General features: G+C 40.6%; 1 protein-coding gene and 1 long non-coding RNA gene across 3 annotated transcripts in view; one reads left to right on the top strand and one right to left on the bottom strand.

The window, feature by feature from the left end:
• The window catches only part of LOC116703397 (E3 SUMO-protein ligase PIAS1), a 78,763-nt gene that overhangs the window by 35,344 nt on the left and 24,260 nt on the right, over positions 1 to 19,159 (bottom strand). For both annotated transcript variants that reach the window (XR_004335444.1, XM_032538143.1), the window contains exon 2: positions 4,736 to 5,231. Coding sequence is in view for 1 of the 2 variants with exons in the window: in XM_032538143.1 (XP_032394034.1) it covers positions 4,736 to 5,231 (496 nt within the window). In the remaining variant the exon portion in view is untranslated. The remainder of the gene's footprint in view (positions 1 to 4,735; positions 5,232 to 19,159) is intronic.
• Positions 290 to 13,282, top strand: LOC116706064 (uncharacterized). The gene is made up of 3 exons (XR_004336142.1): positions 290 to 300; positions 3,941 to 3,945; positions 13,156 to 13,282. It is a non-coding gene; the product is annotated as an uncharacterized LOC116706064 (long non-coding RNA).

The following is a 19,159-nucleotide window of genomic DNA, read 5'->3' as shown; positions in this document are numbered from 1 at the left end:
GGGGGGGGGGGTGACAGGGAGGGAGAAGGAAGATGGTGTGAAAGAGATAGTAACGATTACCTGCACACACAAAATACAGGTTACTGTGATTAATTAAGCAGGAAATCTTAAAACACGTTTCCATGCACCGCAATTCTTCAGTTACTGCGAACCTGAATGTAAATTATTTCCCCCAACCGGTCTAAAAAAGGCTGTCATATTTTGAAGTTTATTAATGATATATGCTGCTGCAGCTCGAGGAGTGGTGTGGCAGTTAGAGGACTGGCTCTGTAGTGAGAGAGCACACAGTTTTGTCTTCCTGTGCAAATATGTGCATGATGTACGAGGCTTTTTTTTACATCAAACTACATTATACACTAAAGCTGCACAATTAATTACAATAAGTCCAATATGGACTAGTGCAATATCCAAATTGTAGGGAGGCAAAATACTTGTTAAAGGCAAAATATGTGTCAAACCATTCTGAATTAAATATTTTAGTATTGTGGCGTTGTTGTATTTAAGTATTTCTGACCCTTTCGATGTGTACAGACGAGTGCAAAACTATGCATGTCTTTCAGGAGAGACAGTAAAACTGTGCTCTATTATCCCCATATTTAAGCGATTAAAAGTCCCGTGGCATGACAATTTCACTTTAGTAGGTTTTTTAACATTAATATAAGTTCCCCCAGTCTGCTTGTTGTCCCCCAGGGGCTAGAAATGCTGATAGGTGTAAACAGAGCCCAAGGTATCCTGCTCTGCCTTTGAGAAAATAAATGATCAGATGGGCCGATCTGGAATCTTCCCACTTAAGCTGTTACCTCCCCTTTTTGGCTTTGCCTGCCCAGAGAATTTGGCCCACTCATGAGAGTGAGACATCCTGGCTTTCAAACAAGCAAAGTGGCAGTTGGTCAGATATGGTATTAGGGGACGACTAAGGTCTATATAAAAGCATGCAAATAGCACCATGTCATGGGTACTTTAAATATGGAGGTAATATGCATCTTGCCCATCTCTATGGACTGGCATAAACCAACCCTTATGCAATGTTGAACTGTTTTCTACTGTTCTGTTGTTTTGGGCATTAATTTCCTTTTTTTGTCTTCACTTTTGTGCCAAATTGTTTGTGTACAAACAAAAGTATTTTCTGAATTTTACAAATAAACTGCAGCTGTGAAAACAGACTTTCTCAGACTTATTTATTCCAATTTCACATGCAAGGATGCACCAAACAAGTCATAATCTTTCATTTTACTGCACTTAAAGGTCCCAGGGCATGACAATTTCCCTTAATGAGGTTTTTTAACATTAACATGAGTTCCCCCAGTCTGTCTATGGTCCCCCGGTGGCTAGAAATGCTGATAGGTGTAAACCGAGCCCTGGGTATCCTGCTCTGCCTTTGAGAAAATGAAAGTTCAGATGGGCCGAGCTGGAATCTTGCTCCTTATGAGGTCATAAGGGGCAAGGTTACCTCCCCTTTCTCTGCTTTGCTCTCCCAGAGAATTTGGCCCACCCATGAGAGAGAGAGAGAGAGAGACATCATGGCTTTGAAACAAGCAGAGTGGCAGTTGGTCAAGGCCACACCCCCAGCCTCCACCTTGCCCCCCCCCCCCCCCCCCCCCCCCCCTCTCTCCTCCTCAAAAGCTACAGACTCAGAAATTGCACATACTAAGGAAAGCTCATTGTGGGACTGGCTCTAGTGGTTGTAATTCTGCACCAAGGCTGAATTTTGGGAACGAGACTTCAGATACAGTATTAGGGGACCACTAAGGTCTATATAAAAGCATCCAAAGAGCACCATGTCATGGGACCTTTAAGTCTTTCATGCACATGCGCTGTTTTGTAAACCCTATCCTTGTTAAGCGCATCCATGGCCAACAAATCAGCTTTCTCCAGCAAAAAAAAGGGAAAAAAATCTAGCAAACCAAGAGAGCAAGCAGGCAAGTGGGGGAAGGGAGTCAGTAAAAATGAGAGTGAGGGAGAGAGAAACTGGAGGCAAGGCAACAGGGGGGACAATGGGGGGGAGGAGGGAGGGAGAGAAAGAGAGAGAGAGAGAGAGAGAGAGAGAGGGATTGATCAGTAATCAGAAGTTGAGAGTGAAGTAAACAAGCAGAGAAAGAGTGATCTGGGAGTGAGGAGACTACAGCAGTCTTAAAGCAAGAGAAGAAAATCTCCCAGTTTGCCTGTGGGGGAGGACGGGAGATTACAATTAATCAAGTTGTTTCTTTTCTGCCCTCCCTTACTATAAGGATAAACAAATTCAAATTTAAAGCTTTGTGAAAGATGTGCACCATCATTCTCTGTTTTTTTCCTTCCCTCAGTCATCCTTTTGCTCTCTCTGCTTCTGTGAGAACAATATGATTAGCATGTATTATTTATTGGAAAGTATGTTTGTGCTTTAAAAGTACTGTATGCGCAGGCGTGTGCACGTATATCAGTGTGTGAGAATGATGTGAATGTGATTCAAATTCAAATAAGGGGAGGGTGTGTTCTGCGGGCACAGGTGTACGCCTGTATGATCCCTTTGCATGCAAATTTTGACCGAGGATGGCCGCGGAGACAGAGTGAGGAAGGAAGACGAGGTGGGGGAGAGAGAGGAGGCCGAGAGGGATGGAACATGTGCAGGAAATGGATAGAAGGAGACAGGGAGCGAGAAAGAGAGCGATGGTGTGATGACAGAGCTGCAGGCGCTGTGTTTGTACATGCATCTGCAGGCAAATTAATCATAAGATGGTCTCATACTCCATTAAAATGCTAATGTAGGAAAATCTAGACATTTCCATATATTTGCAATATATCCCAGAGCCCAAAGACTGTTATTATGCTAAATGCAGGATGGGTACTGGATGCGCACCTAATATAACGACAAATCTTAGCAAGATAAAGATTTAAAGTCTCTGAAGTAGTGAATTAAAGGGCAGACTGGATAGAAGACATGGGACTTACTCTCTGGACCTTAATGAAATTAAAAGAAGACTTGGGATATTTGTAAAGTTACTAAATTAAAGCACCTTAATACACCAAAGTTGGAACCGTTTTAGTTATTTTACATGAAAGATTTGTATATTTGTGTTTCTGTCTGTGTTCCTCTAGTTGGTTTGAAATGGGCGGGGAGAGTCACGGGACCTGTAAAAGATTTAATTTGAAACTTATCAAGGACCTTTTCTAATTTTTTACTACAGATGTGTGTTTTTTTAACTCTATTATTTATTTTCTTTTTTGTAATGCCGTTTATACTATCACATGGGGAAAGTAACTACATGTGCATACTCTGAATCTTTTTTTTTTTAAATTGAGAATTGTTTTTTTAATCAAAATCGGTATTGAATCGAATCGTGACATTTTCTGAATCGTGCACCCCCAGCGTAGCCACATGGGAACCCAGGTGAGTTATGTTCAGAAAGGTAAGACGGGATGATTTTGTGCAGAGCCAGAGCAGAACTGTTTTCTCAGCAGTGCTGCAGAATGACAGGAAAGAGTTTTCCTTATCCTCATCATAAATGTCTCGGCTGTCATAAATGTAGTATCCTAGGAGACGTGTGACTTTGTGTAGATGAATGCAGTAATGTCAGCATATGTTGTTGATGGTACATGCAATGAATCATTTATATTCTGTGGCTCCACACTGATGTAAAATTGGTCTCACAGCAAGAAATATATACGTACGATGACAGTATACATGTATAACAGTTCATCTTCATGTGGCAGAGTTGCTTCTCCCACGCAAAACAAATTTCAGCATCACAGTCCGTAACCAGATAAATATCCAAATAAGAGCCAGTATTCACCTATAACGCATACTGTATCCAGTGGCTGAATCTCTCAAAATTACCTTCAGATCCACAAAAAGAAAACCTTAAATATTTGTTAAATTTTGGTTTCAAGCTTATAACTAAGTGAAGGCTCTCTTGCACATGAATGGTAAAATACACCTGAGCAAGTACAACCATTATTAGATAAGTATAAGTACAAGACAAACCGAGAAGGCAAATTCTTCATCTTTTATTTATAAATATTTTTACTTACACCTCTTAAATGCCAACTGTGGCCTCTTTCTACTCTAAACTCTCATGGGAAATCTGCAAATGATATTTTTGCAGCAACATTTCAGTGCCCTGTCGAGGCATTAGCAGGCAGCACAACACCAGCGGGGAGCCTCTCCACCACAGCGAAACACAAATGTCAATGTTTTCTGTGACTGCTGCCATGATTATTATGGGAATGATATATTGACATAAATATCCACAACGTTGCAGATCAGCATTTTCACATTCATTGGATAGTTTGACAATGAAGGTACAAGAAACATATGGAGAGGGAGGGAGAGAAAGAGAGAGAGAGAGAGAGAGAGAGAGAGAGAGAGAGAGAGAGAGAAAGAGGGATGACTGTGCCCTGCTCAGTTGCAGTTATTGCATTTGTATGTGTTTTAAGCACTAGACCAACAGGATGCTACACAGCCAGACATAGTAAGCATCCATGTAAATTCTAGCTTTGTGAAGTTGCAAAAAAAAAAAAAAAACATCTCTCATACGCACATACACCGAACCGTAAATATAAAATGTTGATGGTTCTGTCGAAATGCCAATGAATTATTTACTCATCAGGAAATTCTTCTGCTTACACTCATTTATTATGCCCTGCAGTGTGATGATATATAGTGCAGATATAAAGCATACATAGTGATTCAATGTATCCATCTACCATCAATCCCCTTAAATCCACCCCTCACACAAATCCCACTCAGACGTTGCCTCACCTAGACTGGTTGGCTTGATGAGCTCGTCCAGCATGTCGTAGAAGGGCAGCCTCTGGAGCTTGACATCTGGGTGGACCGGGTGCAGCGTGGCTGAGCTGGACAGGTGGTGTGTCAGCCCCGTTAACTCGTGCTTCCCAGGGCCAAGCAGTGAGAGGGGCAGTAAGGCAGCGGGCGACGGGGCTCCCCCGTGACCGGCGTGACCCTCATACGCCAGCTGTGTCAGGCCAGCAGGCAGCGCGGCGCCCCCTCCTCCAACCACTACAGCTGTGGCCGGGTGGTGTGGCCCGGGCATGGCCAGTTCTGAGTGGGATACCATTTTGGCAGGGAAGCGTCGTCGGTAGAGCTCTTTGATCTTCATGTGCACGGCGGGGCTGCAGCCAGCCTTCAGCAGATGCAGCGCCTTGGTCAGCAGCTCATGCTTGCGTCCGTGCTTGTTGCGTCCAGCGTAGCCCAGCAGCACCTGCAGCTCAGACACCCGCAGGCTCATCACCATTTGCTGTGATGAGAAAGAGAATGAGAAATCATCTTTTGGGATGCCATTCATAACGGATAAAAAAAAAAAGTACCAATTCCAGTGGCAATCAACAGTCATTGAAGTAGTTAGTCATTGATGTGTAGAGATGGGAAGAGCCAGGAAACAAAGGTGGGTTCCTTTTACTTTTAAATGCTCAACTTTATGCAAATGTCCTCTGAGTAAGAATCAGGCAAGAGCAAATCACGTTTGATTGACTACTCTTCTCCACAAGTGGAGAGGGGGATCGTTTCCAGCACAGAAACAGGACCGCAATGCCGATCAGTCTTGCCCACTAGGGCGTCATTGTTGTATTTAACACTGTTTCAACACGGCACAACTCATAAAAAACAAACAAAGCTATTCTCCACTCAGCAACTGTCCAGTTGGAGCACAGTATGTTAATTATGAGCTCATCCAAAGAGCTGCAGATTCATGACGGGCCAGAGATTGCCTTCTACTTTGTCTTAGTGCAACGTAACTCTCAGTTTGCCTTGGAACACTCTGTGACTCCCCAGGGAAAAGCTAAGGAAGTTACAGTGGAAGAAGACATTTGGCTGCTCTGCTAGCCCTTCTGTCACTGTCACAGCCTGACGAGGTACTGAAATAAATGGAGGGTTGAAGTTTAGATGTATAATTGAATGATTTGCTACAATATTCTGTGTTTTATCTGTAGGATAGTGGTGTGTTGCCTCTAAGCAAGACTCTTTCCCTCCTACATTGACATACCTTAGCTCAGCACAGTAGGTTAAAAACCAAAACCTACACACACTGCACAGTTTTCCGCCTGGCGGAAAATAATTTCATCGCACTACAGAGCATACCAAATATCTCAGTATTAGAACAGCTTAATTTCCTAATATGTGTTTGAGAGCCTGTCCCCTGGATTGGCACCTGCGCAAATACAACAGACACTACCGACACCAGGAAGTTTTTGTCTGTGCTGGAGTGAGAGAACCGTGCTTTCCCTGGCTCAACATGAGGCTAGGCGGTACTTCGCAGGGGGTTGTGGGATGGAGCAGCCGCAGCAAGAATATGTGAAATAGTGTTCTCTGTCTTGACTTCATGGTTAGCTTCAGGTTCGCACAAACTACAGCAAGAACCAGCAGCTCTTCATCTAAATAATTGTCCAAATGTGTAAAAAAAAAAGAGTTGTACCCTCAGTGACTGTAACTCATCACTTCCTGTTTCTGTTTAGATATAAAAGGCCATGATTATCATAAGACTTGCTGCACCAAATGCTGAAATTCAATTTCTCAGCTCAGGTGATCAGCTTAGATTAAGATAGACAAACACAGCTGTACTTACGGTTACTACTTGTACAGTGTTTTACTATTGAAGGGTGTCTTTAAACAAGGGACTTCTCAATGAGGACAGACAGGACTGGGAAGATCCTAGATGAGAATTTAAATGCCTAAATTAGAAGCAGCACTGCTGAAGTTTTAATGCACACAAAACTGTGTCCAAAGCTAATCTAAGACGATCGTGATTGGTTTAAAGAACTGCAAACAACCCGGAATGGATCAGTGGTGTAGCCAGACCTTACCACACAGAGCTGTGGAGATAGGTCTGGTAACGCGAGACTATAGATAAAGCAATGCATCTCTTTATCTTAAGGTGAAGGTGGTTGATTAACAAGAGTTTAAACGAAAGCTCAGCTCATTATCAAACAGCCATAACTAGCATACATTAACCACGTGGACAGTATATAGCAAATTATAGCTGTGAGACTTAAAGAACTGCATTGCACAAGCTTAAAAACAAGGACACGTACTCTATGCACACACACGTTGTCTTTCTCTCTCTCTCTCTCTCTCACACACACACACACACACACACACACACACACACACACACACACACACACACACACACACACACACACACACACACACACACACACACACACACACACACACACACACACACACACACACACACACACACACACACACACACACACACACACACACGGCAGCCTGTAAGAATGTCTTGGACAAACATCCTCCCATTATCTCCTTTAACGACAGAGCAGGGATAAAAAGTGCAGACACACACAAGCACACGCCCCGTAAATGACAAAGCACACAGTATGGCTCTGAAAGCCCAGTGTGTCAGTTTCTGACTATCGATCAATTATATATACACAGTTATAATTGTTTTGTACGGAATGTGTGTGCTGTGTTGTCCACATATGTGTTACACTGGAGTCTTGCATTTAATTGACATTTAAAATGACATCCATGGCTGCTGTAGTCTATTTTTGTGACCTAAACATAGCAGCTACTTTTTAGACCAGCAGCTCCAAAGAAAGAGATTTCATGTAATTAACACTGGGCCCAAACAGTCTAATCTGTCTCTCTTTTAATAACGGCTCAACTGTTTATAATAGTTCATCCGTATCAGTGTATTTAAACAGTAAAAAGGAATTCATAATAATCAAGTCTCACAACACATAATTTTGGGAATAAATACCCCTTAACATACTCATTAGCTTTTGTTATATTTCCTCAAAACACTCATTCATAATATTTTTTTTTTTTTTTTTTTACAGGATTTACAGGAAGAGAGCCAAGTCACTTTGCTATTTGCAACTTAAGCTTATTCTACTGCTGTTCCACTTTGCTATGAGTATCATCTACAGGTAAAAATGCAACCAAAACATTATACAGTATCAAAACTACTTTTAATTTAGAGCATGAGTGGGCCAGATGTGAATAAAACCTCTCACTCTGGTCCAACCACAGAACTGAAGTGTTTCACTAAAGCTGACGTACGAACGTTAGTTTTGAAAGGAACTGAAACCCGAAAAGTGTTGCAGGTTACTGTAAAACTTGTTCCACTTTTGCACATCTAGTTCTCAGTGTCTGCAGGTGCAGCAAACCAGTACGTGCTTCAACTAACGTCAACACTCAAAGCCATCAAAAATTGTTTTTCAATATTTATTCCTTTTCATTAATCAAATAGTGAAATTAGAGACCCATTAACCTAACCGTTTCTGGATGATATGAGAAATTAATTTAAAAAAAAATCATTATATTTTTGCTGTAATAAAATGTACAGCAACTCATTCTTTGTGACTTAAACAATGATCCAATTGTACTAAGCTTCAGATAATTACAAAGGCAGATGTCAGCCAGAAGATGCTGTTCTATGGTGATCAAAGATAAAAAGCTACTTTTAGCCCTTGTACACTACAGGCAAGGCAAGGCAAGGCAGCTTTATTTGTATAGCACATTTCAGCAACAGGGCAAATTCAAAGTGCTTTACACAAAATCAGTTAAACGATATAAAACACAGTACAACAGTTAAAAATCAAAGCATTAAAAACCGGTAAAACACCTGAATAGACAGTTAAAAACAAAAAACATAAAACACAAGAATAAAATTTACCAGTGCAGCATAAGAAATTTAAAGAAATATTAGTCATTTAAAGAAAGGCAGCATCAAAAAGAAAGCTCTTCAGCCTTGATTTAAAAGAACTGAGAGTAGCAGCAGATTGCAGGTTTCTGGGAGTTTATTCCAGATATGAGGAGCATAGAAACTGAAAGATGCTTCACCCTGTTTAGTTCTGACTTGGGGACAGAAAGTAGACCTGTCCCAGATGACCTGAGAGGTCTGGGTGGTTCATAGTGTGTAGTAGCAGATCAGAAATATATTTGGACCTAAACGTTAAGTGATTTATAAACTAGCAAGAGTACTTTGAAATCAATTCTTTGAGACACAGGAGCCAGTGTAAAGACTCAGAACTGGAGTGATGTGATCCAGTCCTTGGTCTTAGTGAGGACTCGAGCAGCAGCGTTCTGAATCAGCTGTAGCTGTCTGATTGATTTTTTAGGGAGACTGTAAAGACCCGTTACAGTATCAAGTCTACTGAAGATAAAGGCAGGACAAGTTTTTCCAAATCCTGTTGACACATAAGTCCTTTAACCCTTGATATACTCTTAAGGTGATAGTAGGCTGACTTTGTAATTGTCTTAATGTGGCTGTTAAAGTTCAGGTCTGAGTCCATGACTACAACAAGATTTCTGGCTTTGTCTGTTGTTTTTAACATTGTTTTTAACAATGTTAAAACAGGGAAATAAAACACAATAGTGTACCATGTAGCTATTGTCACAGATTTTGTTTTAATCATGTTTATGCAAGTTCCAGATACTTTCAGACAGATGACGGAAGCCCTTTTTAAATAAACATGCCCGAAAAATATGTCTTGTTTTATCCAACTAACAGTCCAAAACACAAAGATTTCCTTAAAGAAGAATGAGACAGCCACCAGATATTCTCATTTGATATGCTAAATGCTTGACCTAAACAATGAATTCATTATTAATAGTAGATGATAGTAAAAATAATATGAAAGGTTAATGGAATATTCTAAATAGTATTATTAGAAATAGAACTAAAAATAAAAAGTAACCCAGGGTCTGTGGTTCGTACACCTTTAAACTGAAAATGACAAGAACATAAATTACATGAAAGATTTGGTTAATGGTTTCAACAAATTCTATGTAAATGTGGGGCCAGATCTGGCAGAAATAATAAACCATCCAGAAACAACAGAAGGGGTGGATGCTGACCTATGGAATAGTAATCCTTCGTCTATTTTCCTTAGAACAGCGGAAGGACACGAGATAATAAACATGGTAAGAAAGTGTAAAATCATCCGCGGATTGGAATAATATTGATATGACTATAATAATAAAAGTTATTGAAGAAATTGCAGTACCATTAACTTGCATCGGCAACTTAACCTGCTGGATTGAGTGGTCTCGGCCAACTTCAATCGAACTCTGGTTGGGTTTGTTCGTGGTGGGAATGAGATCCTCCTCCAGCACCAACTGTACTCCGCACGTCTGGGCGAACGTCTCCTGTAGTCAGGTGTGCTTTACAATCTGCCATGCAGCAGAACATAAACTGTAGCAGATGGCCGATTATGATGATGGGTTATTTGGTAAAAAGTGTAAAAAAAAAAAAAAAAAAATCCACGTTTATTAGGTGTTTCAAATTATATATCTATATTATATGTATATTTGCTATTTTCCTACTTAGGATTTTCCAACTACTTAGAGTTGAATGAGGGGTTTGAAAAATAAGCTTTGGCTTCGTCCCGCTTATTTTTCGGCATGTTGACCATGTTTTGTTTGCAACATTTAATAGATATTGTTTTTCATTTTGGTGTGTTACTACGCACATATTGTGTTTCTATATTTCGTTATTTTTTGTTTCAAAATCAAAATAAAGAAATAAAACTGTTGCAGTTTAATTTTCTGTCAATCATCTGATCGTTGTTGAGTTTGTGTATGGAGAGGAGCTTGCAGACAACCTGGAGCCCAAACACACATACTGCTCAAAGCGCTGCTTATGGACCAACCACTGCATATTGTGCTGTTGTATGTGTATAGCCACACACACACACACACACACACACGCACACACACACACACACGGCTCGTACAGCAGGAAGCCCAATGCAGGCGCCAGCTGTCTGTGGATTTTTAAACATTTAGAGATACCTTTAAACAGAACAATAATTTTGATAACTCAATATTATTCTATGAAGTATCCGTAGACTTGGACAGCAGACACCCAAGCACGCACGCAGTGTATTGGTTTGACCAAGAAACTCCTGCTGGCAACATAAATGACCAGTTCCATGAAATATGCATGTTGTAGAGACGAGGGGGGTGTGAAAAAATGATGACATTAGCTGCCCAACGAGACACACACACACACACACACACACACACACACACACACACACACACACACACACAGAGGAAGCAAAGATGCAACAAAAGCTCAAACAAATGTGACACACATAAAAAACACACACTCTTCCACCACACTGCGGATGTGTAACATATCTCTGGTTTAAAAAAAACAAAAAACACATATATATATATATATATATATATATATACATATAGATAGATAGATAGATAGAGGGGGAAAAAAATACAGTAGAGAAAACAGTGGAGCGGGTGGGAGAGAGATGATGAGATAAGAAATGAACGGCACCTCTTTTCTGCCCTCTTCTCCATCAGCCAATCCTTCTTCTTACCAGGACAGGTGGTCCCTAAACACTTCCATCTTCCCAGTCAACAGGAGGGGAGGAGGAGGTGGTTTCTGAATCTATTTAACCATCCGACAAGCAGTTCTGACAGCTTAGCAGTCCAAAACCAAGAGATATTCAGATAGTCAAGGTGGCAAATGTTGCCCACTCATCTCTTGAAGTGAAAATGATCTTCTAATTACTTAAAATATACCTGTTTGCTTGTTCACACAAAAACCTACCATCATCGATTCGATTGCACTGAAAAGCCAGGTTTGAACAAAGCAGGTTTGTGTGAGAATGTGCTCTATTGTGTTGTTTTACTGAAACAACTTGACATGTAGGTGCGATGGGAAGCTGCAACAAAGAAAGGAGGGTGGAAGAGGGAAAGAGGGGGAACACAACACAAACCGAATAGCTGGGGTGTTTTTACACACATACACACAAAGCATGCAGGCCTGTGTTTTTTAACACTGAAGAGGAAGTTTTGGCCTTAAATTGAACCACCTGTGACATTTAGCACCAATGACCAATATATCTTCATGAGACAATTTTGGTTTCCAAAGAAAAGCCGAGAATTCACTTTGTCAACCACAATGATATTTTCGTCAGACGAAACCCACAAAACCCAAAATGACGACATTTCCTCAGGCAAATAAACCACTGCAGCCAAATTCACTTAGAAAATGAAACATTCCCAGAGCTGTGCAAAGACCGGCCATTTCACTACAGAGTCACAGACTGTCAGTCATTTAGCTGTGCTGAAAAAGAAAACTCCATAATATCAGAGGACGAAGCATCTTGTGCTTCAGCAGCATTGTTTCTGATTAACAGCACTGCAATGAGTTCAATTTGAAATTAAAACAACAACACCACCAACTCATGCCGCCTCTAACTTTTCAAGGAACTCAAAAGAATTTTATTTGCTTTTCCCAATTTATTTAGCTTTTATTTGCTCCTTTTTTGGGGGGTTTTGGGCGGTGTTACTCGTCCCCCAAAAAGCCCCTCCCGTGGTCGTACTTTCTGACGCCTCAGGCACCAGCCAGGTGGAATTTGCGGTGCTTGACCAGTTTCTGACTGGTGTGATACGAGCCTCCACTGAGACTGCAAGCGAGCACTCGTCATCTGTAGTATGAATATTAGGACTTGGGATAAAAGTGAAATGTAAGTGAACAAACAGAAAATGGGTTTGTTGTAGGGATGGGTACCAAATCCGGTACTTTACCGACCGAGTTACGTTGGTACACCCGAGAACCGATTCACATTAAATCAAACTGTGCCCAATTTCGGTACAGGTATAAGCACAACTTCATCTGTCCTCTCTATGGCTGGGACAGTATGACAGTATGGAAAGAAATTCCCGCGGTAAACCGCAACACCCTTACAAGCGTAGCGTAAGTTAGAGCGAGAATGGCAGGGTGCCTTAAGTGAGTGACGTCAGTGCCAGAGCGGTAAAGGAGAGTAGCGTATGAGGGCCACTGTGAGGAAAAAAAAGAGGAAAAGTTGTTAGTAAAGTTGATGAGTTAAAAGTGAACAATAAAACAACAAGCTAGAGCTTCTCAAAATACCAATCTGTTGTCAACCTTACAAGATATGTTGCAGCCACAGACTGTAGCACAGTGTTTTCATTTCAGCTCAATGTGAGATTCTTTACTGAGTTTTGCTGGGCCACAATGGTTCCTCTCATCTCCGTTGATCCATTCCACAGACAGTTCAGAAAGCTCCTTTGTCAATAAAGTAAAATAAATAAAACAGTTTGCCGACAATGCAGAGTGCCGCCCATCTAGCAGCTAAGCAGACAGATAGCAGAGAGGGCGACTCGGCAGTTCACCAACTCGTTGCTCTCTCTACCAAAAGACCTCAACAGTCCCGCCCACAGCTGGTTCCGGAAGTTAAAATACAAAACAATTTCTCCATTGCCAATTGGACTATAAGTCATAAAATCGTAACCGTTGATAGTAGACTTAAAACCAGCTACGACATGTTTGAGAAATTGTATATGCTCATATAGACACCAAAAGTTCATGGGGCACCGACCTTGTTTTGAGATAAATGTCTTTTAAACGCGATGTCTTGGATAAGTACGTCATTACCCACAATCCCAACAATCCCACAGTGATGCCTCTGATTGGTTAAACCCTAAAACCCGCAAAAGTCCGTTAGAGTCTTGGCTATAAAATTCAATACACAATACCAGAACACCAAAACATTATTATTTACATGATTACTACTGAAAGAACGGTTATTAACTGTACATTCACTATATAAAATAGCCTATGTTCGAAAGAAAAGGTGTGCGTGGCTGTTATCGAACTGGAAGTTGTTCAAGAGGCTCTTTTGCATTTGGTGCGCAGTGGTTTATGGGATGAGAATGTCCTTCTCTCGGAAATGAAAATATGTACACAGTCTTGTACCTTTGACTTTTTGGGGATTTTCTGTTTTTTTTCCCCACGAAATGGTACGTTGTATGCTTATGAGCAACGTCGTAGCTGGTTAGCCTAAGGTATGGTCTAAATTTCTTTGTATATGGATTTTTCCAGACGTCAATGGGAGAAATTAGTGGGAAATTTATTCCCGGAACCTAAGGTCTCTTGAGGGAGGGGCGGGACTTTTGAGGTCTAAATAAGCCGCTCTGTTTTAGGCTACGAAACGTGCACACAGGCTAAAATTCAACCGTGCCATTTTATCGGGATAAAGCTATAAACATAAGGAAACTCTACTAGCTGCTAGGCTAATGTGCAATGGTCAACACTGCAGCGTTAACGTTAATGTGCCTTATAGTCATTAGAAGGGAATGTTATGTGTAATGGAAGATCGCGCTCCCCAACTAGCGAAGCTCGGATTTGCTCCATCTTTTGATGATAAGTTTTGTTTAGAAAACTTGAATCCATATGACGCAATGTCACCAGACACAATCCATGTCAGTACAATCAATGAGTCCATATCATTAGACACAACGTGCACACGTGCAGGCCAATGTTGTTGTTTTTGCGGTAATGACGGTGAAGAGCTCAGACCCACGTGACCGCAGTTAGGGGGTAGTGTGGTAACCGCTCTAGTACACATACGCAGAGGTGCGGACGGAACGGCCCGTGTAAGGTTAAGTCACAGTGACTCGCGGCAATGACGGTAAAGCGGTTGCAAGTGTGGTTAAACTTCTCAAAACTCCACGCAGACGGTGCAATATTATATAATGGTGAGCCGAAAGCAGTTGCGGTGCGGTTACACTTCCACTTAGACAGGGAGGCATTGTTCTCTATGCCCTTCTGGCTGACTGACAGGCTGGAAATTGTAAGACAAGGCAATTTTATTTCTATAGCACATTTAAGCAACAAGGCAATTCAAAGTGCTTTATATAAAACATTTAAGAGCAAGTAAAAAGAGATAGAAAATAAAAACAGGCTTAAACAGAATAAGATACAAATACAAGAATTTCAGTGTACGAAATTAATTATTTGATTTGATAGGTTGTAGGGACGGGTTTGGGAGGGGAGAAGGAGGTGTATTTTATGTGGTGTGTAAAATCTATCTAATAAAGTGGGATGCCCCTGTGTGTGTGTATGTCTGTGCGTTCGCTTTGAAATATCTCATTAACCGTTTGGGGTTTGGATTTTGGAGCAATTTGGACAGCAATGCAACCACTTTGCTTTGTGCTGGAGCTCGTTGCAGGAAACAGTCAGCTGTTACAGAAACTCCTGGGCAGATAAGCGCTATTGTTTCATCTTTGTGACATTCCGTCCTGCGCTTAGCGCCGGCGATTTTAATTGGTTTAAAGAAATGCCAATAAACCAGAGCAAGTTTTTCTCCCATCCCAGAATGCTGTGTGGACTAGCCAGACCCTCCTCCGCAGTGCTGTGAAGGAAGGTCTGGCAACGTGAGACTACACGATTGGCCAACGCAAGATGATGCTGCTTCACGTTTCTCCGATAGTTGAATGTATCTTAACTTCACTACTTTGCTGTTTTTTTTACAGATTCTGGTCTTTAATCTACTTTTTTGATCCCTAACTCATTTTACATTAAATTTATCAAAAATATCTAGGTGCGTGTAAGAATAAGAGCTATTTGTTTTGAATACCTTGCTACCTGCAAAAGATAATGAAATGACACTGGAGCGGGTGCTTCCACTAACGCTGTGCAGCTGTGAAGATATGATAGCTCCAAAATGATTTTTTTTTTTTTTTTTTACCAAAAGTCAACACAAGTAACCTTTCCAATATTTGAGCAAATCCCGTGATCAGATGGAGGAACGAACAGATGGAACAGGGTGAAAATAAAACCCCTGTTCGACTCCACTGGCAGAGCGGTAAAACTTAAAACACAAAAGACACATGCCTACCTTAAAAAAAAATTGAATGAACATCAAATTAATATCTTTGTGTCTCTGGTGGGTCTGTGCTGACATATAGTTTAGATATAGATTTGACGTTCATAAAAGTCCCATATCTGCTCTGACTTTTGGACGAAGTTTGGTCCTTTAAAGCTTTTTAAATGCAGTGGTTTTTCTGCCTCATGCTGTTTTCCCTTATGCTTGCTGAGACATGTTGCTTCTTTTTCCCAAAACATCTGTATCTGACTCTATGTCTAAACTGGCCCAAAACTTTAAGAAAAACATGATACAAACTAACAAACCTTGACTCTAAGAAGCACTAACATTTCCATCTCTGCTGGTCCTCCACAGAAAATTCTATTATTATTCTATTCTACATTACAACTACAACTTATACTTTATAAGATGTAGCTGGTGGGGAGGCCGACTTTGGGACAGACCAATAAACAGGATATTAGGTTATACCTTTTTTGTAAAATTAGTGGATATCCATATTCAAGACTACATCAATCCAATCTGAAGATGCATCTTTTTTTTCCTCACAGTTATGGCCGTGTCATACTTCGTCAGTATTTTAGACACCTCACAAGTGAGCTTTTTTGAAATAACTCTCCAGGGAGGATTAAATCAAACAGGCCTTTTAGTGTGAGCAAGGGAACAGAGCTTTTCAACAAAGGTAAGCTACTTGTAAGGCTGCTAAGATGTGGTCAGCTCTGTATGGCAGAAAAGTCATTTAAACTTATTTTAAAGGTCTATGTAATCGATCACATATTGTGCTTAAGAGAGGTGATCCAGTCACGTTTATACTGCTGCAAAAAGAAAAAAGGAGGAAGCTATTTAAACAAATATCTTCACAAAAATGGCCAAAAAAAGTGTAATGTTTAGGCACTACAACATGTAATTTTGTAATGTGCCGGTATACTGTGAACATTGTCCTATTTTTCACTTTGAGCTCGACTTGACTGATTCTTGTCAGACTGGAAAGAGGTGGTGTGTCGGGTGATCATTTGCCGAATCCAGAGCTGGTGAGAATGACTGATGGAGGGATAAAGAGAAGGGGGATGGGGAGAGAGGGAGAGAGCAGCTGAGCCTCTGAACCAAATGAAATTCTCCACAGCTCCAGTTTTTGCCATCAGTTTGGTATGACTGGTAACATTAGAGTAAATGAGACACCCATGAGCCTTAGCCACCTACGAAGAGGAAACCATCGGAGGCACAAATCAGAGCTGTACCAAATTCAAAAGGCTCGTCGATGCATTTGGACCAAAACACCTCAAATGCAGCCAGAATCCAAAACTAATCGGACTGCTTATAATTTTCTTGAGTCATTGTTTGACCTATACAATTTTAAAAAATAGTGGGTTTCCCAGAGCCTAAGGTGAGATCAACAACCCCAAACCCAAACATATTCGTTTTACAATAATGTAAACAGACAAAATGAGCTAATCCTCAAAAGCTGGACCAGATAATTCTTTTATTTTATCTGTCAATCCCAATTCTAAGTCTTAGGTGCAGCACCCAAGCTGGATGGGAAAAACGGCAAAAAGGCGTCCTAAACAGCGAAAACTAAAAACCTTTTCTCAGATTTAAGGATTGTGATTGGAGTTCTTTAGCCAGTTTTGTCTTTAATCTATTATTATTATTATATATATATTCCAGAACGTTTTAGACACAGATATGGTAAATATCCAAAATGATGTAAAATTGCATGTTTATTTTACTGAAAAACATCAATTTTAGGGGGAAAGATCCCTAAATCCCCCTGCCTGATATGCACACCTAAGTCTTCCACAAACCAAGGGAAAACACTGCAGCTTTAGTTTCTACAAAACGTAATCTTTAGCGTCCACTTGCTGTTGCTGCAGGTAATTCAATTTCTCCTCAAGTTTTTTGTACACAGACTTGTACCTTTTGCTCATACTTTGTATTGATAATTTAACGTGGAAAGTTTTGTGCCCGCCCATTTCTTTAAAGTGCTCCAAAAACCATTTAACATGGCAGGATATTAATGTAATGTTTACTTCCAGGACGCCTGAAATAACGCCTCCCACTTCTCAAATCTATTGCAGAAATATTTATTTGACAAACGGATAGCTTGTTTCCATGCCTAATGTGTGCGAGAGAATCCGAGTGACACTATTGCATCTGTCAGATGCTTAGATGTTATTAAAACCTCTATACACACAGCTTACTTACTTAGGGCCTTATGATTTCTGCAATGCGGAAAACGCCGATGGAAACGGAAATATCTGATCCATGAGGCATTGACACGGAATTTGCATATATTTTGTTGACATATTAAATAAATGATTTTTTTTTTTTAAACTTCCTTCTTATTTTTCAGTTTAAAACAACAACATCTCTACCGAAACCGTAGCCAATTGGCCTTGTTAAACATGTTGCCTAGTAACCAAACGTCCTCATGTTCACGTTGTTTGTTGCGTGGGAAAAACAATGTCGAAGCGAGGGGTTCCTGATAAGCCAACGGCGGCAAAAAAAATGAAGAAACTCATTTGACTGCTAAATATCGGTCTGAACAATACCCCAATAACTACTACGAGTTGAGCTGGGTAATATATCAATATTACATCGATATTGTGTTATGAGACTAGATTTCGTCTTAGATTTTGGATATCGTAATATGTGTTGTCTTTTCCTGGTTTTAAACGCTGAATTACAATAAACTGATGTCATTTTCTGAACTTACCAGACTGTTGTAACTCTTCTATTATTGGCCTTTACCCACTGAGTCATTATATCCACATTACTAATGATTATTTATCAAAAATCTCATTGCATGAATATTTTGTGAAAGCACCAATAGTCAACGGTACAATATCGTTGCGGTATCGATTTCAAGGTATTTGGTCAAAAATATTGTGATATTTGATTTTCTCCATATCGCCCAGCCCTAACTATGAGTCTGGACATCAACTGGTTTGTAAGTTTTATCAACATACAATCGACTGGACCTGCAAAGACACATGTAACGACCATTTGAAATCAAAATCTCAAGAACAACGCTAAATCCACAGCGGCCAAATCCCTCCAGGTTACCATTGAGGCAACGGAAAAAAAACAATAGATGAAAGGCGTGAGTTTGTGGACGATTTTGATGCAATGTGTGCTGAAGCTGACGTACCGCTTGAGAAAATGAAGAGCACACGTCTGTTTCTTGTTAAACATTGCAAGCAGGGAGGCCCACTCCCAGAGGAGCCCAGCAGCATCAGACAGCCCCCCCGCCGCAGGTCTTTGACCAGCACATGCAAGAGTGCTGCAAGAGATCCGTGGCAAGAAAATCCTCGTTGTTGTCGACAAAACCTCTGACAACCAAGACCGCAGTGTCCTCAAGACTGTTGTCCACGGCACGAGTTTTTAAAGATTGTTTACTGCTCAGAAGGGAAAAAAAAGCAAATCCAAAAAATCCAAAAGGGCTAAAAATAAATCCAAAAAAACTGAATTTGAAAAAAATTAAAACTGATTTAATAGGGCCTTACTTACTGCCACATAAATACCAACTCCTGAATGCTCG

The sequence above is a fragment of the Etheostoma spectabile genome, chromosome 1, assembly GCF_008692095.1.
Source record: "Etheostoma spectabile isolate EspeVRDwgs_2016 chromosome 1, UIUC_Espe_1.0, whole genome shotgun sequence".
NCBI lineage: Eukaryota > Metazoa > Chordata > Actinopteri > Perciformes > Percidae > Etheostoma > Etheostoma spectabile.
The sequence above is the reverse complement of the archived record's forward strand: the minus strand, read 5'-3'. Positions and strand labels throughout refer to the sequence as shown.